The sequence below is a fragment of the Opisthocomus hoazin genome, chromosome 1 (assembly GCF_030867145.1).
Source record: "Opisthocomus hoazin isolate bOpiHoa1 chromosome 1, bOpiHoa1.hap1, whole genome shotgun sequence".
NCBI lineage: Eukaryota > Metazoa > Chordata > Aves > Opisthocomiformes > Opisthocomidae > Opisthocomus > Opisthocomus hoazin.
In genome coordinates, this window is record NC_134414.1 from 19048377 (window position 1) to 19074506 (window position 26130).

At 37.8% G+C, this 26130-nt stretch overlaps 1 protein-coding gene across 4 annotated transcripts in view; it reads left to right on the forward strand.

Moving 5' to 3' along the window:
• Positions 1-115: 115 nt before the first annotated feature.
• Positions 116-26130, forward strand: part of DYNC2H1 (dynein cytoplasmic 2 heavy chain 1) — a 193158-nt gene continuing 167143 nt past the window's right edge. For all 4 annotated transcript variants that reach the window (XM_075417967.1, XM_075417985.1, XM_075417976.1 and 1 more), the window contains exons 1-24: positions 116-671; positions 3320-3490; positions 4476-4611; positions 4940-5058; positions 5631-5775; positions 6555-6787; positions 7040-7174; positions 7269-7382; positions 7577-7688; positions 7863-7987; positions 9798-9973; positions 11392-11587; positions 12791-12886; positions 13858-14010; positions 14121-14219; positions 16352-16491; positions 16584-16812; positions 17275-17402; positions 18651-18766; positions 19993-20120; positions 23566-23715; positions 24488-24693; positions 25600-25755; positions 25847-25961. In XM_075417967.1, the coding sequence (XP_075274082.1) occupies positions 477-671; positions 3320-3490; positions 4476-4611; positions 4940-5058; positions 5631-5775; positions 6555-6787; positions 7040-7174; positions 7269-7382; positions 7577-7688; positions 7863-7987; positions 9798-9973; positions 11392-11587; positions 12791-12886; positions 13858-14010; positions 14121-14219; positions 16352-16491; positions 16584-16812; positions 17275-17402; positions 18651-18766; positions 19993-20120; positions 23566-23715; positions 24488-24693; positions 25600-25755; positions 25847-25961 (3573 nt within the window). In that variant the 5' untranslated portion in view covers positions 116-476. The remainder of the gene's footprint in view (positions 672-3319; positions 3491-4475; positions 4612-4939; positions 5059-5630; positions 5776-6554; positions 6788-7039; positions 7175-7268; positions 7383-7576; positions 7689-7862; positions 7988-9797; positions 9974-11391; positions 11588-12790; positions 12887-13857; positions 14011-14120; positions 14220-16351; positions 16492-16583; positions 16813-17274; positions 17403-18650; positions 18767-19992; positions 20121-23565; positions 23716-24487; positions 24694-25599; positions 25756-25846; positions 25962-26130) is intronic.

Here is a 26130-nt window from a genome sequence, read left to right on the forward strand (position 1 = left end):
GGGGCGGGTCCGCCTCCGGGGCCCCGCCTCCGGCTGGGCGGGGCTGGGCTCGCGCGCTACCCGCCGCGAGGGACCGCCCCCCGTGCGGGGCTGTGGCGGGCAGGGTGGCTCCGAGGGCGGGACGTGCGGGGCCGGTACCGCGCGCGTTCACGGGGAAATACAGCGGGGACGCGCGAACCCGCCGCACCAGAGGCCGGGCCGGCCGCCTGCCTGCGGACAGCCTCGCGGAGGGCGCGCGCCGCCTCCCTCAGCCTGGCCTGCCTGCCGATTACCGAGCGCGTCGATCGCTGCCTCTCTCCCCGGCGGCGTCGCTCCCCCGCTGCCAGTCGGACCGATCTCGCGAGCGCGCCGGGGCCGCCATTTCCAGTCACCATAGCGACGGGTCCCGGCGACGCAGGGACGCCGGGAGGCCTCGGGCCTAGCCCCGTTCCCCGCCGTGAGCCGTACCCCGCCGGGGCCGGGCGCGTCCCGCCAGCATGGCCGGTGAGGCGGACGAGAGGAAGCGCTTCATTTCAGCCACGGCTGCCAACTACTTCGGGCTGGACCCAGCTGCGGGTGCCCTGGCCGCGGGGCTCCGCTCCCTCCCGGAGCTCAGCAACTTCCTCGACGACGGCAACGAGTTCCTGCTGGCCGTGCAGCGCTCGGGCCCCCGGCTCGCCGCGTCCAACCAGGTACGGCCGCGCCCGGCCTGGGGCCGCGAGAGACCGGTGGCGGGCCCGGGAGGCATCTTCCTGCCGCGGATGCCTGTGCTGGTCTCAGTGCCCGCTGCGAGGGCCGCTGGCCCAAGGGTCTGTGGAGGCCGCAGGGTCAGCGGTGTGGTGTGCTGGTTAGTGGGCTGTGCCCGTGCTGACCCGTGGTTTCAGTGCGCTGTGTGAGTGTAACGCAGCCCGGAGCATGGCGCACTCGCTTGCTGCGAACGCCTGGTGGAGTCTGATGTGTGGGTTGTACCTGGGTGTGCAGGGGACTGGCTCAGTTCTGGGTCCGGTCTTGTTTAACATCTTTATCAACGATCTGGATGAGGACATTGAGTGCTCCCTCAGTAAGTTTGCAGATGACACCAAGCTGGGTGGGAGTGTCGATCTGCTTGAGGGTAGGAAGGCTCTGCAGGGGGATCTGGACAGACTGGATCGATGTGCCAAGGCCAACTGTATGAGTTTCAACAAGGCCAAGTGCCGAGTCTTGCACTTTGGTCACAACAACCCCATGCAAAGCCACAGGCTTGGGGAGGAGTGGCTGGAAAGCTGCCCAGCAGAAAAGGACCTTGGGGTATTGTTTGACAGCCAGCTGAACAGGAGCCAGCAGTGTGCCCAGGTGGCCAAGAAGGCCAACGGCATCCTGGCTTGTATCCGGAATAGTGTGTCCAGCAGGAGTGGGGAGGGGATTGTGCCCCTGTACTGGGCACTGGTGAGGCCGCACCTGGAGTACTGTGTTCAGTTTTGGGCCCCTCACTACAAGAGGACATTGAGGCACTGGAGTGTGTCCAGAGAAGGGCAATGAGGCTGGTGAAGGGTCTAGAGAACAAGTCTTATGAGGAGCAGCTGAGGGGTCTGGGTCTGTTTAGTCTGGAGAAGAGGAGGCTGAGGGGGGACCTTATTGCTCTCTGCAACTACCTGAAAGGAGGTTGTAGTGAGGCAGGTGTTGGTCTCTTCTCCCAGGTAACTAGTGATAGGATGAGAGGCAATGGCTTCAAGCTGCGTCAGGGGAGGTTTAGATTGGATGTTAGGAAAAATGTCTTTACTGAAAGAGTGGTCAGGCATTGGAATAGGCTGTCCAAGGAGGTGGCAGAGTCCCCATCTGTGGAGGTGTTCGAAAAATGTGTAGGTGTGGCACTTCAGGATATGGCTTGGTAGGCATGGTGATGTTGGGTGGATGGTTGGACTCAATGATATAGTTTTCCAACCTATGATTCTATGATTCTAAGGACTGCCTTGCTGATGCCCAGTGTGTGGCATGCTGGCTGACATTTGACATGTCCCAAGGTGGCTGTCCGTCCAAATTGTGTATTGTGCAGATTAATGTGTCCAGCGGTGAGCAAACCTGAGGTTCGCTGTGTGAAATGTCCTGCTCTGAGTGTTTGCGTTCGGCGCGACCTATCTGAGCGACACTGTGGGCCGTGATGAGTGGTGGATATCACTGCGTCATCGGTGCCCGCCGCACAGAGCGTACAGGTGGAGCACGGGGCCTGACGTGCATCCCTTCATTGCGCTGGGAGATGGGGATGTGGTGTTTGTTACATCAGTGGCAATTTTTTTCTTAGCTGAAGGCTAGTGTAACGGGTCATTAACATCTGAACTGCTGTGTGAACAGGTAACTTGCATACCTCCTGGTGTAAGCCTCTGTGAAGCCTAGTGCATGCTCTATTCATACATGAATGAACATTTATGTGTACCAGTTTTTGGGGCGTGCTGCTGAGACGCTACTATACTAAGCCACTGTCAGCAGCTGTAGAAGATCAGATGCATATCGGGGCTGTAAAGTAAACCTGTTGTCTCAGTGAAACCATGTCTGTAGGTGTTGGGCTAAAAACTTGCTTAGAAAGTAAAACTGATGCTGTCCAGTGAAACTGAAAGCTGTTCTTACTAGCCCTCTGTTTCTTTTAACAGAAAAAAAGTTCACAGGTGTTTACCATTGCACAGAATTTGGGATTTCACCTAGCATATCTTTTTTCTGTTATTGAATGTTTAGTAATGTTCTCCTGTTTTATGAGTTCTCAGCCACAAATAGTTTCAATAATGTATTTTATGTAATTTTTGGAATTTATAAGCTGGAGCTTGAAGGGAACAAGGGTCATGTTACAACTTGTGATTTTACTGATGAAGGAGCATGCATTTCTCTGTCCTTGAGAAATCTGTGAATTGCAATAGAGTTATGTATTTGCAGACTCAGGAGAACAATACTGAATGTTTATAAAATTATTCCCAAAGTTATGTAGCGTAAAAAAGGTAGACTTCATGCTAAGTTTTTGCTAGGCACAAGATGGAGTTTGTGGTTTGTCCCCAGAAAGTGGTAAGTAGAGTTTTCAAAATCAGAATAGCGTAAGTAATTATGGTGTTTACAGACATTTTACAATGAAAAAGGCATTACGTATTTACTGTTGGAATTCAGGTTCCTATGACTCAGGAATAAATATAATAAAAATTTTCATTTTCTGTGCAAATTTGATACTTCCAGAATGTTATCAGAGCCTATAGGGAGTAACATGATAGTTTATAATTTTTTTCTTGATGTAAATCATTTGTGTAAATAGTGTACATAACTTAGTATAATACGCAGTCAATGACAGTTTTCTGAACAAATCCTGTTTTCTTGACTATTACAGATCGAACCTACTGATTCAAAGAATAATATGTTGGTGTTCTTCAAGCTGCGACCTGAAGTAATTACAGAAGATAATCTTCATAGTAATATTCTTGTGTCATCTATGTTAGATTCGCCAATTAACACCCTTTATCAAGCGGTACGACAAGTTTTTGCACCAGTGTTACTGAAGGTGAGCAATATATGATTTAAATGTTCGGTAGATTTATTGAAACATTGAAATTCCATAGGATGCTAACTATTCTGAGATAAATATTATCTATTTTAAAAATAAAATATTTTAAGAGCTAAATTAATGGATGGTAGTTCTAATTCCTAAATTAAAGGTGTTTCACCTTCTATCAGTAAGAATGAGAGAGGTATTCTGGTCATACATATTCCTGACAAGAAATGTGGAATACACTGGGCAATGGTGGCTGATGGAGACAACAGCTCCTTAGCTTCTTTCCACTAGTAGTTCCAGTCTTGTGTTCTTTTCTTGTGTTAGATATTCTTACATTTTATATAAAATGCATAGGTTTGTGTCATGCAAACTGGGACTCTATAATATGTGGCAGATAGGTGTGCTAGACTCTAGGTTAATTTGTACAGCTGCATTGTTCATAGTTTTGCTTTCTTTAGATGTTCTGAGGCTTCTCCTTCTGTTCTGTTAAAGAATATATTTCCTTTGTGGATTTTTTGTCAAAAGCGATGAGCATGGCTGTGTTTCATAAGCTGAACAAGCAGAGTTCCAGCATTTAAGTATTTTTAATTTCTTGTATGTCATAATATTAGTAAAATAATTTTAGATAAACACAATGAACTTTAATATTTGATTCTAGTGGTTTCCAGATTATACTGTAGAAGTAGATTCCAAATTTATTTAGCTTCAGAGACTAACTAAAAAATAATCTTCAACACATTTTCAGAGTGCCATTATAAATCCGACAACTGACTTTTGATTTTGTGATAACAATTTTTTACAGTATTATTTTGAATTGTTAAGTGAAAAGAATGAGATGGTTTTCCTTGACTTTAAGAAAAAGAAGTTACTCCGTTGTCCCACTATGTGCTTGGTTATTGTTAGTAATCTGAATATTTCTTTTTCCAAGATTAATGTGAGGAAAATAGTAGTTGTTCTACCATGTGACTCACAATTTTTGAAATTTTCATTGCAGGATGAGAGATGGAGTAAAACATTTGATCCCAAACTCCAGAAACTTTTAAGTGAGCTTGAAGCTGGCTTGAGTACTGTTCTCAGAAGATCAGATCCTAATTACACAGGAGCAAAATTCAGTGAAGATGATGTGCGAGGTGTGTTTTGCAGTTACGTCTTTCATTGTTAATTTTAAATTAGGAGTAAATAATTTATCTACAGGTTGAGTTTTCAGTCTTCGTTATCCCCATGACTGCAGAGTATGAAATGTAACAGGTTGTGGTGAGTAGATTGCCATTAGTGATGATCAACTCTGGTCCCTTAGTGTGAACTTGATACTATGGTTAGTTAGAGTCAGAAGTTGAAGGATAATTACATAACCACATGGTAAAAATCTGCTTTAGAAAGTGTGTTCTGACTGGAAATTTTTTGTGACCATTTGTGTATTATGTCATGTATTTAAACATTTTCCATTACTATTTTCAGCTATACTTACACCAACAGATGAATTTCAGTTCTGGATAGAATGTGCTCATCATGGAAGTAAATGGTGTAGTAAAGAGAGAGCTTCTCATTTTAAAGACTTGTTTGAGGACATTGCACAAGTATGTTTTCTTTTGTCTGATCAGTGATATATTTGTAGACTTAGTAAAAAAAATCTTCTTATGGAGTATATGTCAGTATATGCAGTCTTTTAAATATATGAATATGTAACTGTTTAGTTATTTATTCTTGGACACAATTATGCTTTTAATAGACATTAATGTAGTTTTTAGTGACAGTGGTGCAGGGGAATGCTGGCATTTAACTGGGAGCAGGTTTGACCATTGAATACTAAGAGCTGCTGTAGAAATACAACAGTATGCTACAGTTAGTGAACTGGAAATTGACTCATGAAATTATAAAAAGGAAAACTGAAAATGCAGATAGTAATAATGAAGGCTCTTATGCAAAATTTTGGGCACCTGTAAAGCTCTTGCTTGAATAGCGCTTCAGATATCAGTATATTCTTCACATGAATAAACTAAGAGAAATGCCTGGTTTTGGGGAGGATTATGCCGTATTCCTGTGAAGCAATAAAACCCAGGAAACTATAGCAATTAACAGCTTCAGAAAAGTATAAATGTTTCTGCAATACTAGTTGCAAAGTGATGATATTAAGGATATTTTTTTCTAGGATTATTACAACTTGGATAGTCTCTCGTTATCTGAAGTTGTGGATTTGGTGGAGACTACCAAGGATACTGTTGATGGTGTGTGGAGACAAACAGAACATGATCCTTATCCACAGTCACGCATGCATAATCTCTTGGATGTAATAGGTAAACCTTTATGCGGTCTTTATTAAATGAACAGATGAGGAAAAGTAAAATAAATCCTTGAGCAGAAACCTTCTTCCTCCTAAAGGCACCAGGGACAGCCTGCAGCATTAAGGTGCTTGCTTCTTGTAATTATGATCCATGAGTATTGTTTGCCTTATAGTATCCAATAATTCAGTGACCTCTGGTAGATACCTTCACACATGCTTGGGAAGATGATGGACAATGACAAGATGGAGTTCAATACCTTTCAGCCTGTGGACTGGATTTGTCTCGCTTCTGTTTGACTCTTTTGTCTTTCTCTCACAGGAGAAAATTTATTTACAGAAACCCCTGTTTGAAAGTTGATTCAGTTTGTGTGGAGGTGACAGCAGAACGTGCAGAGGTTGCTTCTCTCATTCTCTTGATAGCAGTCCCGCGTTCTGGGCAGGCATAAGACAACGAGTTTGTCTGCTACTGCCAGCTGTGTGTGCAGAAGGAAAAGGATTGCTGGGGGCAGCCGGCTGCTGCCATTACTGCTGATAAGGACAGATGCTTGAGTGTGGATTCCAGGATCCAAATCCATCGGCTTTTGATGTTGGACCAACCTTTGTTTAACCAGGAGATGTTTAAGAGATTTATTGAATCCGAAACAGAATAATCAGTTGTTGATACATTTGTGTGGTGTGGAATCGGGACATTACACTAGTTTTTTAAAAATGTGATTGGAATGGGGTGTAGCTTTTAAAGGAATTAATTTAAACAAACATAACATTGCTTTTGTATACTTTGTTGTGTTCTAGGTGGCTCGCTAGGTAGATATGTTCAGAGAAAATTAGCAGCTTTGAATTTGTGGGAGGATGCTTTTCACAGCGTTAAAGAAAATCTAAAGTCTGGAATCTTGATTTGTGAGCAGTGGGTGTCAGCTTGTGAGTACCTAACTGGACAACTGTGGCAACGTTATACACTCCATCCATGGAAAAATGAGAAATATTTCCCCGAATTGCTAGCCAAGCTTGGCAAACGTCTTGATGAGGTAGAGATTTGAATTATACACATTTATTTAATTAGTCACAATTAAACAACTTTAAGTTAAAAAAGGGAATTAAAACACTTTTATAGCCTTTTCAGAGTCAGGTAGCATTCCATAAACCGTGTTTGCCTGACCCTTTCAAAAGCTTCTTTTGAAAAGGAGAGGAATGGGATGTGCTGCTTGTGCTTTTTGCTTCTAAATGTAAGTTTTATGTAAAAATAAGTTGGATACATAAAATATTTTTTTCCATTATAGGTGCTAGGTGTTAGAACGCTGCATGAAAAACTTACATTCTTTTTGCCAGCTGGAGAACAAAATGCTTTACATCTCGCCCAAGTGTTTGAACCCTTTGCTGGCCTAAATCCTGTACACTATAATCCTTACACAGAGGTATAATGCTTATTTTTAATTTATGCACATTCTTTCTGTGACTTATGGTGTGTATGGGTAGTCCTAAACTGATGTTTGAATTCATTATCTCTAGCCATTATGGAAAGCAGCAGTCTCTCAGTATGAAAGAATTATTGCACCAGCGGAACAAAAAATAGCAAGCAAGTTGAAGAAATTTATTTCAGAAGTTCAGGACAGTCCCCAGCAGGTATGGGTATTTTTGTAGTCTGAAAACTTTCCTAAAGATAAAGTTATTGAATTCTTAAGTAGTCAGTTCAGAGCACAGGAATAAGTACTTAGAGCCAGAGACAGTACTTATAAACAGCACTAGTAGGTAGAGTCAGAATATATTTATTTTTTTTTCAGGAGAAAGAGATAACTGTTTTAAATTTTGTATTCCAGCTTCTTCAAACATTTCAGAAACATAAGGAACTGATAAAGCATCCAAATATAAGCAAAGAATTGCTTTTTGAAAGGGAAACATTGCTAGCAAGACTTCAAGATTATGTCAAAGGTAAAAATGTCTTTTGAAGTATTTAATTGCATTAGTTTTTTTTCAAATACTAGAATTCTTTATTTACTTTCAGAATTATGCTAGTATCCCTAGTATATTTTTATAACTACAATAAGAATTATAAGCTTGTTCTATCAGGTTTCTGGTCTAACATGAATCTTTTGCTTGTGTTAGACTATCAGACAAACTTTGAAGCTCGATGCCATGGTGTTCCTGGTGATGTTTCTGGACCACTGTCAGGCAAAAACCTTTCTGAAGTTGTCAATAATATTGTATGGGTACGGCAGTTGGAGCTGAAGGTAATAGATTCCGTTACTGTTTAGACACAGTGTTATCATAGAGCATTAAATGTGGTATTTGAGATTTCTGTGGGGAATTCCCCACAGATAAAAATGTGACCTTCCCAAGAGTTATATAATCAAGATTCCTTATCAGTGGTGCTGCTTGCTAAGTTGAATGTTACTAACTGACCCAGAAGACAGTCTTTTTGTAATACACTGAACTGCCTGCTTTTATGACTTTTGGTTGTTTTTTTTTTAAAGACTAAAATTCTGAGAGGAGGGAGGCATTTTTGTTTCATTTTACCCTCCGGTTTGCATTTTAAGATTATACCTAAGATTTACAGATAGCCAGATTCTGACATCTTAATTCTCACCTCTGTAGCATCCCCTTGAAATCAAAGGGATTTCTTGGTAGTACTTTTTTGATTCACTGCCTGCCAGGGATTTTACTACAGAGGCTCTAGTAAGAGTAAATGTCAAAAGATTCTGTATTCTCTTACAGCAGAGTGATTTTAAAACATATATGACTCTATTTTAACTTAGGGTTTCTTTGTTAGTTTATATTTACACTTTAGTTGGAAACTCTGGAACTTTTTTTTGAAAGTATTCATTAGTTAAAAGCAAAATCTTTTCTGTAAATATAAGTGCCATTTACAATAACTATAGATTTGAATGAGAATAGAAGTTACTTATCCCAGAATAACTATTAGCCCATTTTTCTGGCGTTCACCTGTGATTGGCAGAAATCTTAAGGGTCTGTTTCAGCTGAATGTGACAAAGAGTGAAGGTCTTAAAGGTGTTAGTTTGTTATGTGTCCTACAGAGGTAACAGCAGCTGGTCAGGTTTCATAGTTACCACTTCTGCTTGGTGTGCTAAAGACGTAGAGAGTGGTTCACAGAATCACAGAATGGTCAGGGATGGAAGGGACCTCTGGGGATCATCTAGTCCAAACCCCCTGCCAAAGCAGGGTCACCTACAGCAGGCTGCACAGGACCTTGTCTGGGTGGGTCTTGAATATCTCCAGAGAAGGAGACTCCACAACCTCCCTGGGCAGCCTGTTCCAGTGCTCCGTCACCCTCAGAGGGAAGCAATTCTTCCTCATATCCAGATGGAACTTCCTGTGTTTCAGTTTGTGCCCATTGCCCCTTGTCCAGTTGCTGGGCACCACAGAGAAGAGTCTGGCCCCATCCTTGTGACACCCACCCTTGAGATATTTATAAGCATTTATAAGGTCCCCTCTCAGTCCTCTCTTCTCCAGGCTAAACAAGCCCAGTTCCCTCAGCCTTTCCTCATAGGACAGATGCTCCAGTCCCCTCATTATCTTTGTAGCCTTCCGCTGGACTCTCCAGTAGTTCCTCAGTTCAGCTGATGTGTGTCAGTTGTGTTTCTGCTTTAGGCGGTGCTAAATTTTTTAATTGCTCTCAAATCTCCACTAATTGTATTGACTAGGGTTTTGATTAATTTGTCCACACATAGATGTGAAATCCTATTTGAATTACCTTTGAGAATTGGCATGGACCTTACAGATACAACAAAGGATGCATGGGAGATCTGTACCTTCATGGAGAATTAACTAAAGACCAGGTGGGATACTCTGGGGTGTCTGAATAGTGGTAAACACCTGTGGTGGACAACTTACTCAGACCCAGTTTACTGTAATGGAAATTTGAGCATCAGGGACACAATTCAGGATTCACTTTTTTTTTTTTCCTACTTGGTTTCTGAATCCGACTTGGATGTTTTGTAGTGCTGATATTTATTGTGGTGATTTTCTTTTCTGATTGAATGCTGGAAAGCTAAGCCTCTTTTCTTTGTGGTTGTGTTTAAGGTGGATGATGCTATCAAGCTGGCAGAGGCTCTTCTGTCTGACTTACCTGGATTTCAAACTTTTAATCGAAGTGCAGGTTCTTTTCTCGAACAGTTGAAAGTATATGAACAAGAACAATTTGATGATTGGTCTAGGAATATCCAGTCAGAATTATCAAACCCCAAGTCAGGACTTTGGTAAATACTTTGTTGTTTACATAGTGTTTATGCTGAAACTTGTAGTGTAATTCAATAGTACTTGGTGAATTTGTGTAATTCAATAGAACTTAATGCAGGAAATAAAAATATTTACAGAATTGAGAATGAATGGAGAAACAAAATGGAAGAATTTATTATCATTTCATCATCCTGCCAGGCTTGGTTGGTAGGGTGAAGTATACAGGACAGTGTTAATAACTTAAGTTGTGTTTCTATTAGCACTGGAATGAAAGACATGTTTGGTTTGCTTGTTGTTACTCCTTGTTATCCCTTGTAATCCATATAGTGATAATGTCTAGAAACCAGAGGAGATTAGAGTACAGCTGGGATATAGAGATGACACAAGTAGAGTAACAAATGATTTGTTATTCACAAGGAATTCTGCAGTGTAGATAAAGCAGATGAAAGAAGGGCAGCAAATCAATTTAAAACTCATGTATTGTTTTCCCCAGATTAATGAAATTAGGGGATATTAAAATGTATTTTGACTTTTTTTTTTTTAGTTGGTTAGCTACATAGCTTCTGCCTGCGTCTCCAAGTGTTGCAAACTTTCTTGAACAAAGAGTTTTTCCACAGTTTCAGAGGATACAGGACTTGATACTTATGTGTATTCTTTTATTTTATAAAAACCACTCAAATATAACAAATAAAAAGATTCAATGCTCTAATATATAACAGCTATCTAATTTATTAGAACCATAACATTTTGTTATTGTGAGATTTCAGAGATGTAAAGAGATTAATTGAGAGGAAAAGAAAAGAGGTAGCTCACTGCAAGGGGGAATGCAAAGGATATGGGATCTAGAAAAAGATGAGATAAAAAATGAAAAGAATGAGTAGAGCTGAAGTTTTTGTGAAAGCAGCCTAGAAGGATAGTGGTAGAAGTGTTACTGCAGTAGGAAAAAAAAAAAATGAAGAAAATCTGAAGATAGACTGATGTTCTTATGAGCATCTGATTGCGTATACCAAAACACTCCACTGATCAGAGTCCTGGTTCTTGGATTAATTCCCTCAGAGAATTTCTTCCCCTTCGCAGTGCTGAAGGCTGGGGCCTGTAAAGTGCCTGCTTGGGAGAGTACGATGGATCCAGTGTGTTTGACACGTATTGTCTAGCTGTGAGTTGCATGTTAACTATTTTAACAAATAAAAACTCACAAAGAAAAACTTTGTGAGCAAAACCAGTAGGCATTGTTCATTTTTTCTTGTCTTCACTGGCTTTGAATTGAGATAAAGGTTACTGGAATAATTTCTGAGTAAATTAAAATGTTAAACATAGAAAATATGTAGAATGACATCAAGCTTTTTAGAATTGTTTATTAGATTATTACAAAATGCACCTAAGAAAGAATCAATATCAAACTATATTCAGTAATATGTTTAATTTGATTTTGGTTTAGCATCCAAGCTAATAGTCCTGTAATGGAGTTGGATCACAGTTCTGGAACATTAAACATACTTTACTCAGATCGTTTGGTGACTCTCCTAAGAGAAGTACGTCAGCTGTCAGCACTTGGTTTTGGTATACCAGCTAAAATACAGCACATTGCAAACTCTGCACAGAAGTTCTGTAAGCAGGCAGTCATCCTCAAACAGGTATAAGATTAAATGCTGTAATGACTTCCTGTTCTGACTTACCAGCAGTAGTAGTAGAACTTCTCTACACTGTTATCTTTTCTGACTGTGTGGTTAAGCTTTCTGCTATGTTTATCTGTATGAAGGTGAATTCCTTCTTGAACAAATTAGTGAAGTCCTTAAAAGAAAACAAAAATAAAGAAATGCTTTACAATTTTGGAATGTGTCTTTGAAACCAAATTATTTATAATGTTAAAACCATATAAAGTTACTGTATGAGTATACAAAAATAAGATAAGTAATTCATTGATCTCCTGGTTTTAGTCTCAGTTTCTGATTATTATAACTGAAGGAAAATGTCATAAAATCGACCAGGTTGTCCTCACCATTGCTAGTTTTCAGCTGAGAATATATTAATAAGTATCTTAATGGAAATGTGTTTTATTTTTGGGGGGGGGTTATTTTTTGATTGGACTCAGTACTATGTATTTTTTGTTTGTCTTATATTTCAGTTGAAAGACCATGTCAGGTTTTCTTTTGTTACTGTAGGATGCAAGAATAAATATGTATATATTTATGGTAAAAATTCTTGTGTGGATACACAGGCTCAGTTCAGTTTCGCGTGGGGTGTCATTGGTGTCTGAGATATCTCTGCCTTAGCTGTGCAGGTGACACAAGATCTACAAGATACCCATGCATCTGGGTCATTGAAGGGTGCCTAAATGGAAAACTTAGTCATCGCAAAAGGCACTAGATGTCTACGTGTGAACAACTAAACTGAGACGTAGGGTATCCCTGTTACTCTAGCTGCCAATCTGGAAGAAAATGGTGGTTTTTGATCTTATGTCATATGCTGGCAGATGTCATAGATACTTGAAAGCCTCTGAAATGGCACTGGATGCCTACATTTGCATAAAATACTGGAACTGTTCCATTTTTAATAAATCAGAGACAGAACCTATTTCACTTTAGGTGAAGTGTAATCGCCTCAGGTATGTGTAAGTAAAAGTGTTTTTTGCTATTAGAATTCGTCACTAGAAGAAGACAGGATCACATTAGCATTGCGTATGTACTTCATTTTTGTAAACATTTTACTAGTATAGTTAGTTCTAATTTCTTAATGGTATTGATTTGGCAGTACTTTCAGAAGTATCCTGCATCACATTTGTTGTTATCTAAATATTTTTAACAATTCTTGTACATTTAATCTCTCCATTTTTACAGGTGGCACATTTTTATAATTCTATTGATCAACAAATGATTGAGAGTCAGAAGCCAATGATGTTACAATCTGCTCTAGCATTTGAACAGATAATTAAGGTGAAAGAATTCCTCTCTCTATATTTTCAGTGGTATCTGTGCGTGTTCTGTGCTGCTTTTTATGTGTTTATTGCTGGACTCTAACTGCAGCCTTCCCATACAAGTGACATCCTCTGTTTAATTAACATTTATTGAAATCAGTGGGGCTTTTTTTTTTTTAATATTGTCATTTAAATAACTGCTTACTCCTTTTTACTTTGGATATTAGTGTAATATGCTCTCTCAGGAATTAGTTTTAGTGTCTGAATTTACACATGAACCACAATGTGGTGAATTAATAGTTGGGAATGTCACTCCTATTGTAACAGTTCTTTAGTGTGCAGACCCTAAGAGAGTGATGGTGCAGAAGTGTTCAAAGCCACAACATATTCTCCTATTTGATGTGATTTTTGCCCTACATCTTTTAGGAATAGGTCCAGCTATGGAACTTCAGATACTTTTGTCTTCTGATTTTCTACTGTAAACTTGACAAAATGCATAAAACTCCCAGAATCTTGATAAAAAGCCGGGAGAAATGGAAATCCCCAAAGTCCTTATGAGTCAGCAGAATTTTACAGGGTAATTTAAAAAAATTATTTTCTGATAAACAGGTGAAGTTGGGTAGCAATTATTAATGACACATTTTGGTTTTTGGTCTGTGCAGAGTAAAGGGGAAGGGAGGAGTTCAAGGTGTCCTCTCAGCTTAAGATGTCTGCTTATGTGTGTGGGGCAGGAGTCTCAACATCAGTGAATATATTTCAAGCTCTGTTAAGAGTCTGGCATTAATCCTTCCTCAGTGCATTGATGTAACTATGATGATATGCCCACGTGTCTGTGATTTGCCAGATTATGATGTCTCTAGTGCAGTAGTGAGAGGGAGGTCCGCCATTTTTAATAGGAGTAAAACCAACTGTCTCATATAATCACTTCCTCTGTGCTAGCTGGTAGACTATATTTGTCATTAAATCTTACAAAGTTTCTATGTTTTTCAGCATTCAAAATCTGGTCCTGGAGGAAAAGCTCAAATAATGTGGGATAATCCTAGAGAACTGGAAGCTTATATCCAAAAACTCCAAGCTGCTGCTGAACGACTTTCCACTGAAAATAGAAAACTGAGAAAATGTCACACAAACTTCATTGAAAAGGTGTATTTTCCACGTGAAATTGAAATCACATCTCTTATAGCTTACTTGACCCTTTCTTTCATTTACGTGATGATGAAGATGTTTATTGTCCTTTAAAATTCTTTCAACAGGTTATATCGCTCATGAATATTGATCTACTGCGGCAGCAGCAGCGTTGGAAAGATGGTCTCCAGGAGTTCAGAACTGGTTTTGCCAGCCTCGAGTCACAGGCAGGGTTTCATTATCATGTTGCAAACAGTGAACATTTGACTTTTCAACAGTAATCAAGATTTAAGACTCAAACATAGCATGGTTGAATTAATTTTGATTAAGAAGTTACTAGCTAGCTCAGGAGGACTGACTGTGTACTAGCTGATGCCAGATGTGAGGTAACATCTCAGATGAGGACAATGAGAATAATCTTTTTTATCTCGCACTAGTAATGGGAGAAGAACAATACTTGGTCAGATGAAATGGGTTGGATGAGGAAGTGGGAAAACCTTAGGTCATGTAGATCAGTTGTGTCTGAGCCATTAAAGCAAGGTAAATAAAGAAATTAGCACAGATACGAGTGATCCCAGGCAGAACAAAACAGATGTATAAAATTTAGAATTAAAGTGCATTTCTGCCTGAAATAATGAAAAAGCCAGATTTTTATTTGTTCACTTATCAACTGTCAACTTTTAGAATAGAGTCATAGGATCATTTAGGTTGGAAAAGACCCTTAAGATCATCCAGTAAGATGATTAAGATTTTGATTAAGAATATCATCTTATCAAAGTAACTAGATGATATTGCTATCACCTAAGCTATTTTGAAGTATCGTTCAAGTCAGGTTAATTTTTACTATAGCCTTCAGCAATAATGGGGCTATATTCTGAGATGGATGTGGTGTTCTTAGCCTTTCTAATGCAAACCCTGTTTGTTTTAGTTGGTATTTGCCAGTCAAAGAAATGCAGGTTTTTTTCCTGTATTTCTCGTACAATTTTTTCCATCTTCTAAAGATAATATGAATAATGAAATGCATTGATTTAGCTTTTGGTTTGTAATTTCTTTTGAAATTTAGTTTGCAAATGTTTATCTTGAAGTCAGTACATTTTCTGAAAATTAATAGTCTATATTTGCTATAAGATCTGCTTGGAAATTGGTTAGGTGTTATGGAATATTTTATATGGAAAATTAACTAAGCTGTATTCAGTCACTTTTTTTGACTTGGCTACAGGTGGTAAAACTTAACCAAGTGTATCCTGTTTTCACCATCCAAAATTACAAGATGATGTAGTCTTACTGCTGCTGTCATCAAGAGTTTACATATTTCTTTAGAAACCATATTTCTAATTGTCTTAGAGCTTAATTGAGACAATTTCAGTTTTTCTTAATCTCTGCAGTCTTTCTGTTGGAAGAGTTCCTCTGGGCAGCCTTTAATTGTAGGGCAGAGCTTAACTATGTAGCTTCCTGCAGCAACCTCAGACTGCCTCCAAAGCCCTGGCTGAAAATCTATCCAATTAAACGAAAAGACAAGCTGTTAAGCTGGAAGAAGTTTATAATATATTTTTTAACTTGTGTTGCCCTTTTGAAAATCCCTGGATGGCTTACAAGTGACCATTTACAGACTTGAGTGTATGATATGACTTTACACATTCTTGCAGTGCAATGTAGCAGATTCCAATGAAAAACTGAATTCTTTAAGATAAAATCTTGTATCTACTTATTAGCTAATGTTAATCTGTGGAAACACACAAGAATTTTCTGAAATACTGTTTAAAAGGTAGCTTACATATCATAAGAAAATAAAAGGTGAGATACAGGTTTAGGTCTTTGATTCAGCCAGCTCTGTATCTTATTTGTAGCAGTCCCATGCATTTTAAGAGTAACCTTGAAGAATCTCATAGTAAACCAGTGGGCGATGAACCTCAGTGAAGTTGTTATGCTGAACTGCCATAGAGACTGGTTTGATTTGGATAATTTTTTTTTATTCCTGTATTAATTTGAAATAAATGTAATAGCCCTAGATCTTCTTACTTATTCAGTAAGAACTTACTTACTTATCTTCTTATTCACACTGGTCATAGAATCATAGAATATCTCAAGTTGTAAGGGACCCACAAGGGTCATCGAGTCCAACACCGTGCTCCTCGCAGGACTACCTAAAGCTAAACTATATGACCAAGAGCATTGTCCAGACGCTCCTTGAACTCTGACAGGCTTGGTGCCATGACTGCTTCCTTGGGGAGCCTGTTCTACTTGTGTGATACTGCGGATTTTACTAAGATCCTGGTCTTCAGGCATTGTAGTGTGCTCGGTTTCAGCTTATAATTGTGGTTTTAGGAATCAAATAAAAATAAACATTGTTAAATTTTAGGGTTTCAAAGCATGTGATATGAAAGCTTGGAGACAGCACTGGAATCATCAACTTTACAAAGCTCTGGAGCATCAGTATCAAATGGGCTTAGAAGCACTCAATGAGAATTTACCAGAAATAAATATTGATTTAACATTCAAGTAAGATTTTTTTTTTTTTTCTGTTAAGAAAGTATTCTGGCTCAGATTACGTTCAAATATTAGTTTTTTTTATGATTTGTTTCACTTCTTAGACAAGGCTGGTTGCAATTCAGACCTCCTTTTGAAGAAATACGAGCTAGATACTACAGAGAAATGAAGAGATTCATCTCCATTCCGAATCAGTTTAGGGGTGTAAGTGAAGCAGAAGAAGAGTCAATATTCACTGTTATGACCGAAAGAAATGCAAATGGATTTCTAACTGCTTTCAGTAAAGCAGAAGATTTGTTCAGAAGGCTGACAGATGTTTCTAATCAGTTCAAGGTATTTTCAATATTTGACTGACTCATGCTTTTTTAGATTTGTATCATTTTAGGCTTCAGATGTTCCAGAAGTAACTGGGCACTGACATTTGTGCATTACTGTCCTTTTCTGCAAGGCATAGAAGCAAAAGCTTAGCAAGTCTGTCTATGTTAAGCCAACCATGTAAGCACATACCTGGCTTGAAGAATACGTACAGTTTCCGTTGAAACCTTAGTGTTATAGCTGTCCTTTTACTGTTGTTCAAAATCTGTTTTGATTATCCTGAAATGTGTGGTTATGTCAAACCCTTTTGTACCTCCTGATTTTTGCACTGAGAGAATCTGTAGGTAATTGAAGGAGCACAAAGGTTAAAGAGAGTGTAGCTTGAAAACATTATTAAAGTATTTTAATATTATTGAGTAACAGAGTTTTTTAGTCTGGAAAATATGTCTTTTCCATGAAATCGAAAATAATATTGAAAAGGAATGGATCGTAATTGGCCAAGTAGATATGGAAGCTCTGGTGAAGACACATCTTTCTAGCAAACAGGACTGGGAAAAAAACTTCAAAGCTTTAAAAGTGAGAGGGAAAGAAGCAGAACGTCTTCCAAGGTATAGTGTAACTCTACTCTTTTGTTTGAATAATCTGTTTTATCAGATATTTTAAAGGCAATAGTGAAATAGAAATATTCTTTTTATGTGGAGATATAGATAGAATTTCAAGTGTTTTTAAAATATTGATGTACTTTTTAAATGTTTAGGTTTTTGTTTTTCAGTTTGATGTTTAAACACTTATTCCCTTTTATCTGCACAGCATTCTCTGAAAACTTTTAGCTTCTTCCTTTAACTTCCCCCTCAAAATTCAGGGCAGATTCCGAAATACTACAAAACATGGTGATATTTTAACAATTATTTTACCTAAGTCCTGTACATGTGGAGTATATGTGACAGTTAGGAACAGACTTAGTAGATGTTTATACATGAAATAATTCTTGTATTGAAACACTTGATTATGTCTTATAATTTAGAGTTGAAAATATTCTAGTGTAGGCTTTGATTCACACGTATTTTAGCGTATTGCGTGGTTAAAGTTCTTGGATGAAACTGGTGGGAATCACGTTCAGAACAAGGAGAAAGAGGTGACATTTCATGCAGGAGAATGGACTGATAGAACTTGTTGGCTGAATGATATTCTGAGTAGTGAAAGATTTTCATGAGTTCAAGGACAGACTGGGGTGAATAGAAGAGAAATTGGCTGATGTGTCTTGTAGCCAGAAACCGCGTGTGCGTGTTAAGTGCCAAGAGTTGAAAATAATTGGTGTGGAGGGAAGATATTCAGGAAGTTATCAAATAAGGTAGCCCTTTCATTTTGGTGTTGTTAAGCATCTACTTGTGGTCACTGTGAGATATTAGATATGGGGCCTTGAAATAACTCACTATGGCTTTTCTTAAGTTCTTGAGACTATTGAAGCTTGGGTTATTAAATTCTCATGGAAATTAGAGGCTCAAAGACATTATTGTACAGATAATTAAAGTATTTTTTTTTAATTATAGAAATAGTCCTTCTGAATTTAGTGACATTGCTTATGTAAAATCAAGCAATTTTCTAAAAATTTGGAGGAATAGAGTATTAGACCTTAGTCCCCATAAAACTGCGTATATATGCGTAATGGTTATAAATATTTCAATACTATGAGTTGTTTTCCCCATAAGTATGACTTTTTTGTCTATTATGAGGGAAGTTTTTTTCTTATTAGGCTGTGAAATCAGAGTAAACTATAGACGTGCATAGATCTTAGAGATATTGACACAGAAGTATATTATTGAATATTTGCTTTTTTTTAATCTTTTGTCTTAAAGCGCCATCAGGATAGATTGTTTAACTGTTAATTGCAGCCCTGTGAAAACTGTAATTGATGATTTCATCCAGAAGTTGTATGATGTGCTTGTCACTTCTTTGAGAAAATCCATTCAAGGTAAATAATTAATAGTTTTTTTGTTTGTTTGTTTGTTTCCATTGTACTTGTAGACATTTGTGTTAATGTAAATACTCTTTTTTAAGAAATATTTTACTTTTGGGGTCAGTAAGCTATAGAAATCACCGTGCAGAGAAAGCAATCTGTTACTAATTTTTCACTATAAACTTAACCTAAGACCCCTTGATGTCCATGTGCATCTTTCCCCTTCCCTTTTTTTGGCCCCATCTGTTCCGGGTATGAAAAAATGCATATGAACATTATTTTATGAAGGAAAATTTCTTTGTTGTTTCAAGGAGGAAAATTTATTTGATGTTTGAGGGAGGCAGATTTCTTAGGCGTTTGAGGGTAATTGAGGGAGGCATCATGAAATGTTGTAGTTTAAAAATATTATTAGATTTTTCTTTCACAAATTGAAATACTTCGTGAAGACTCTTAAATAATCTAGACTTACTCCACAGAGTTATTTGTCACTTATCACTTTATCACTATGATTGTCAAAATGCTGAAGAGTACAAAATATTTCCCTTTTTTTGAGTGGCCTATCTGTGTGCAGAAGGGGTAAATAGAGTGGAATAAGGTGCAGATAATGAGAAATACCTGTAGTTTGTGCTTTAAGTGCAACAATCAATACAGGAAACACGGAACAGGGCAGAAAGTGAATTATTTCCAAAGTCTGATAGATTGTTTCCTGGAGGATGTATGATTCCCTGGAACTGTACAGCTTCTTTCTCACTACCAAAAAGATCTACCTTGGTAGGAAAATACAACATTAAAGCTTAATCAGACTTTTGTTTGTGAGTCTTTTCAATATTTAAAGCAAGATTGCTTTAGTTAGTGAGTTTCTTTAAAAAAAAAACAAAACAAAACTCCAAAACCCCCACAGCAATTTTAACATCTGTTTTTCTCCATTTACCCAAAGAAGACCTATACAGATTTTGAAAGGCTATAAATAGATGCCTTATATAGTTAAGCACACGGATACTTATGGTCTAAATAGTACATTGAATGCAGTGGATTACATTTAAAAAGCTATGTGTAAACACAAATGTGCTATTTTTGTTGAAGCAGCATATAAAATTGGGGCCTGCAATTTTTGAAGCAAATACTTTGCATGTTTTATCATATCTTATGACAGCATTGTATTACAATACATTGGTCTGACTTGGATATTTATCACTACAAACATTTTCTTTGTGCTAATTTTTTTTTCCACTTTTATATAGCTCACCTATCTGATGTTTCTTCATTTCTCACTGATGCCATGGAAACATTAGTGATTAGGCCTCAGACTGTAGAGGAGATAGCAGAAGACAATTTAAGGTATTTAAACCTACATGAACGAAAAGAAGGGGTAAGATACTATTTTGTCATATCCAGAACAACAGCTATCAACAAATGTAATTGCTTTCTAGTATGGAAACTTACATTTAATGTAACTAACTTAGAACATGCAGTGGTGGTATAGGGTCAGGGCAGTGGGCCATGTAGAACTGTGTTTTGTCTCCAGCAGTAGAATAAAGTGGCTGCCTAGGGCAAAATATAAAATTGGGGTAGCATATTTGATGCTTCCCACACTTCCAGCCTCCAAACAGAACCTCTTTCGAGTTTTATGTGGTTCTTGACCATATAGTAACAGTCAGTGGATTTCTCTTGCACAGCCTTACCTCATCTCCTCTTGAAAGCAAATACCCCTTTGACATCCAAAATATACGCTGGTAAAGTATAGATCGAATACCCATTACATGAAGGACCTCTCCTTGCATCTCTTCTTTACCTGCCATCAGTTAACTTCATAACCATTTACGTCTTACATTGGAAGGGATATGGATCAATCAGTCCCTCTTCTTCCTTTTCATGACACGTGATTGCATGCTTTGTTGTGTCCTGTGTCGGCCATCTCTTTTCTAGATTGAAGAATTTTAATTTACCTACTCTTTTCTTATCTATAAGCCCACTTATTACTTTGATCATCCTTGTTGCCCTTTGGTACATATTTTCTAGTTATGCACTAATCTTTTTCTGTGGAACCAATAGAATTTTGTACAATTTTTAAGATATGAACAAACTATGGATTTATATGATGAAATAGCAGTATTATCTCTTTTATTCTCTTGCTGATCTTTGTGACTCCTAACATTTGATTTACTTCCTATTGCTGAGATTAAGCTGGCATTTTTGTAAAACCGACTCATAACGCCAGGATATCAATCCTGAAGTGCATTCATTAGCTCAGAACTCAACTTGTACATGTGAAATTTATTTTTTCACATACATGTCACTTCCTGATTATCTACATGAATTTTATTTGTCACCAGTATCATCAGTCACTATTTCTTCTAAGTTCATTCTGCAGTTCTTCACAGGTGAACGATTTTAATGCCTGGAATAAAATCGTATCATCAGTAAACTTTATCATCTCGCAGGTTAGTCCCCTTTCCCAACTCTTTTATGAACACCTTGAGCAGTCCAGCACAGGTACCTGCAGAACTCCTTGGGTGAACTTTTCCTATTGCAGCAACTAGCCATTTCGTCCTATCTCTGTTTTCTATCTTGTACCAATTAATTATCTCTGCAAGGACCTTTGTTCTTATGTCAAGGTTACCAGGTCTCCTTAAATGCTTTTGTTGAGAGTTTGTATTAAAAGTTTTTTGGAAACCCAACTGGAATAAATAATTTTGATTTCCCTCATCCATACCCTTACTGATGCCTTTAAAGAACTCTGGCTCTACAAAATTGTCAAATTCTACAAAAGCCGTATTAACTCTTCCCAACCGGACAATATTTATCCAGAAAAGGATTCAGTTCTAAATGAATGCATCAGAGTTGAGGTGTGTATGTGCAGGTTTCTGCAGTGTGTGTGCTGTTAACGTACTCAGCAGAAGTCTGGTTCAGTTGCCCCCAAGTGTGGTTTTAGGGTTACTGAGAGATGTATCCAATATCCGCACAAGACTCACAGACATAACAGAGAAGTTCTGGAAGGCCTCTTCCTTTCTATAGTTGTAACTGGAGGCCAGGCAAGTGCGCTAGGGCATCTCAAATGGCCCTAGGCATGTATTTATGAGAAACCGAACCAAGTCTGTAGTGAATGTAGTCAGCTGTAGCCTAGAGCAACCCATTTCACCCTGAAGTAGACACCTTGTGGCTGATTCTCCTGAACTGGTTTCTTAGCTCCAGTAAGAGCTCAATGCAGTTGTTCATATATAGGTGTTTACTGTTTCAGGGATGTGCTGGCACATCTGAGAGCTCCATACAAGGCTGGCAGTTACAACAGAGGACATATGGAAGAGCCATAATTTCTGGGGCGGTGGATGTAAGGCAGGTGGGATAGAGTAGAGGAGCTCAAGTAATGCTGGAAACCTTGGTCATTAAACGATTGAGACCTTGGTTTCAATGATCTTCTTTGGTGATAATGGAGTTTTAGATGCCTACTTAATAAGCCTGTCTACAGACATCTAATTTTAGATACAGTTTAACTTCTTGGCTGCTAACCCAGTAAGGACTGTGTTAGTTTGGGTATAAGTATTTACATTTTGTAGCAACTCCAGGAGTATTATTTGATGTTGAAGAGAATAAATTCTCTATGATTTATGAAACAGTGTTGCTCCTTAGCATTAGTGCCTGTTGTCACCTCATAATTTTTAAAAGAAAATATACAGAACAGGACACTTTGGTAAATGTGTAAAACTGTATGTGTTTATTTCAGTTTCTTCTGACTTACATAGTTAAGAGCTGGGTATTTTAAAGTTTGGATGGATCTTAATATGTGGAAAAAAACCTGGATTTTTTTCCCATTATCAGGTGAAAAAAAATTGTACTTTTTTATGCGGATATAATTTCTGTTTATATTTGAAATGTCTCTATTCCTGCTTTTTGTTATTCCATATTGTTGTGGGTTAACCCTGGTAGGCAGCTAAGCGCCACACAGCCACTCGGTCTCTTCCTCACTCTCTCGAACAGCCTCCTCCACCCCTGATAGGACAGGAGAAGAAGGGAGAGTAAAAGTGAGAAACTTCATGGATCAAGATCAAAGTAGTTCAGTAAGTGAAGGAAGAAAGGAAGGAAGAAAGGAAGGAAGAAAGGAAGAGAAAGAAAAGCCAAAACAACTGGGCAGTCACTCACTACCTCCCATGGATAGACTGATGCCCAACCTGTTCCTGAGCGAAAGATGTTTAACCTGCCTAAACCCCACTCTGCCTTGTCATGTTGCTGAGCAAGACGTTAGATGGCATGGAATATCTCTGCCTGGCTGTGGCCTCTCCCAGCCTCTTGCACACCCCCAGTCTATTCACTGAGGGGCAGGGCGGCAGCATGGGAAACAAAGAAGGTCTTGGCACTGTGCAAATGCTGTTGATCGATACGTGAAACATCAGCGTGTTGTCATTATTGTTTTTGTCACAGATCTAAAGCATAGCACCATATGAGCTGCTGTGAAGATAATGAACTCCATCCTAGCCAGACCCAGCACACCTATATACTTACTGAATTCTGTTGCTGTTCTCAAATCTGATTGAGTGGATCTCTGCAATATACAAAGAAGCACTAATCTGTTTCATAGTCATCATTCACTTTTGTATCTCTCATGTTAGGATCAACATTTATAATTTCTTTAAATACCTCAGATACTATGTTTTCCAAGTGTTTTAATGTTATTCTATAAACAGTATTAAAAAAGCATCTGTATGTAAGCATATAATCTGTGCATACACAGTTGATGGTTCTTATTTATTTGCTTGTAGTTTGGATAAGCAGGATTTGCTGAATTTTTATGTACACATTTTTAATCCATTTGAATTTAGATTTTTCTCCTATTTCAAGAAGCTGAAGATAAAAACAAACTTTTGCGAACTGTGGCTGGTGCAGGTTTGGACACTATCAGTAACCTAAGAGCTACATGGGATAAATTTGAATTAATGATGGAAAGCCACCAGCTTATGATTACAGAACAGGTAACAATGAAAGATTCATATTTTACCTAAAAATGTTGAAATTCTTCTAAAAAAGTCTGGAGAATTTTTTTTTTTTTTTTTAGATTAAATCCATAAATGTTCTTAATTCAGTGTTAACACGAACGTTACTGAGTTGAGGCACAGCCTTTAGAGGAAGAATACTTAAACTGTTTAAACAATAACTAAGGGAAAATTCTGTTGAACTAATGCTGAAATTAATGTTAGATTGTTGTCCTTCTGTCTCAGACAACTTTCTGGTGACAGAGAGGACTTAATGAATGCAGTGGTTAACTGAAGAAAACATGATCACACTTAAAAGATAGCATTTTTATTACTTTATCATATTTTTAGTACTGGCACTTGTTATTTTATTTTCACACAACTTTGCTAAACTATGCACAGTCCTGTAATTCCAGTCCATAGGTAAATTTCTGAACTCAGAAATTCTACTGAGGGTGTCATTATGCCATAAAAATATAGCAATTTTTCTGTGTGCTATAAGATGCAGGCTAATTAGGTAGCATAGGCTGAATGAATAGGTCTCAAATACCAGCATAAAAAAATTAGTGCCCCATTTAAAAAAAAAAAAAACAAGCAGAAAAATAAAGATGAACTACTACTTTGGATATTATACAAGAAGTCTTTTGAATTTGATTTTGGTCAAGTTGTAGTTACCAAGTTTTGATCAAGTTTTGAAGTAGATACTTTGATTTTGATCATGGTTGTAGCTAAAAGCCATTGAAGGAATTTCATTTTAACCCTTGCTTTACAGATTGAAATGATGAAAGGAAATGTGATTTCATGTGTTAATATGTATCTTCAAGACTTGGAAAAGTTTAAAGTTCGTTGGGATCAGCTAAAGCCGAATGATGATGTCGTTGAAACAGGTGACCAGGATGTGCTTGAGAAAAGTGCTCAGATGATAAAGGAAAAAAAAAAAGAATTTGATGAACTTGAAACTGTGAAAGAAAAGCTCATGTATGTATGTTTATTTCCCTGTATACCTTATTCATTAACATATGGAACTTTTGCAGCAGTAGTATCTCAGAAAAAGTTAACTACTTTTTATCACAACAGATAATATAAGGAATTTGAATTTTATTTGTATTAGGTGCCATTCATTAGATTTTTAAGGTCCTTTTTGTTATTTTTATATAACATGAATTTCTCAAAGTAAGTTTTTCTAGAGGTTTTTGGAATGAAAATTTGAGGAGTCTCTTAGGCTTTCATGTAAGTGAGTCTGTATGCTAAAGACTTGATTCTGACTTCTGAAATTCTCACTAAGAGAATGGTTGTGATAAATGTCCAAGAAGGGAGAGTTATTACTTCAGTCCTCTTGTAATGTAAATGGCCAAGAGCTCACCTCTCCCATTCTTGAGTCCTATCTGATACACTGTTGTGCAAAAGGAAAGGATTTTTGCTCCAGGTGCCTACTTTCACTAAGCTCATTATTACAGATCTTGAATGGATAAAGATTTCTAAATGCTTAGCTTAGCACTTAAATATGATGGTAAATAAAATTAGCATATTCTTTGTACCTAATGGGAAGAAACAATCAATTAAAAATTGTTTTCTTTCAGGCCTTGTTTTTGGGGGCACAAAGTAATTCACTTTCCTCATAAATGAGAAAGAAATGAAAGTTTATGGAAAATAATTGTGAATATGGGAGAAGATCTCTGAGTAGGAGAGTTATCTCTTCTATCCCTTTATTATTTCTACTCAAGAAGGATGCTATAAGGAAATTGCAGCTGGCAGCAATGTTCTTCAATGAAGCTAATGGCTTTTCTTAAAAAAAGTGTAATTATTTCCATATGATATAATCTCTTAAACTGTAAATATACAATGGAATAATATAATGTACACTACAATTATCTTTTTATTTAGTGAAGAATGCCATCATTTTAAATTGGAAGAGCCTGACTTCTCATTATCAAAAGTTGTATGTCAAGATATTAAGAGTTGTGCAGAAGTCTGGGCGTTGTATGAAGAGTTTTATCAAGGTTTTCAGGAAAAAGCCAGAGAAGATTGGATTACTTTTAGGTATGATTTTGTTACTTTGTTTTTCATGGACACATATAAGTGGCTGTAGTACTGTGTTGTTATGACCTTTTTATATTTGACTTTCATGCAGGACTAAAACATACCTGTTTGAAGAGTTTTTGTTTAACTGGCATGAAAAAATAAGGAAGATGGAAGAACATACTGTAATGACAGTAAAGTTGCAAAAAGAAGTGGACAAATATAAAGTAAGATGCTAATTACAAAAGGATATAAATCAAAAAATGTTTTGGCATTACTGAGTAACATACTTCATTCTGTAGCTCATCGTTCAGTTCTTATAGTGAAATCAGTTACAATTTAACAGAGTATCTTCTGATACTCTTTTGAACATTTCACTTTCGAGAACCTTTCAGT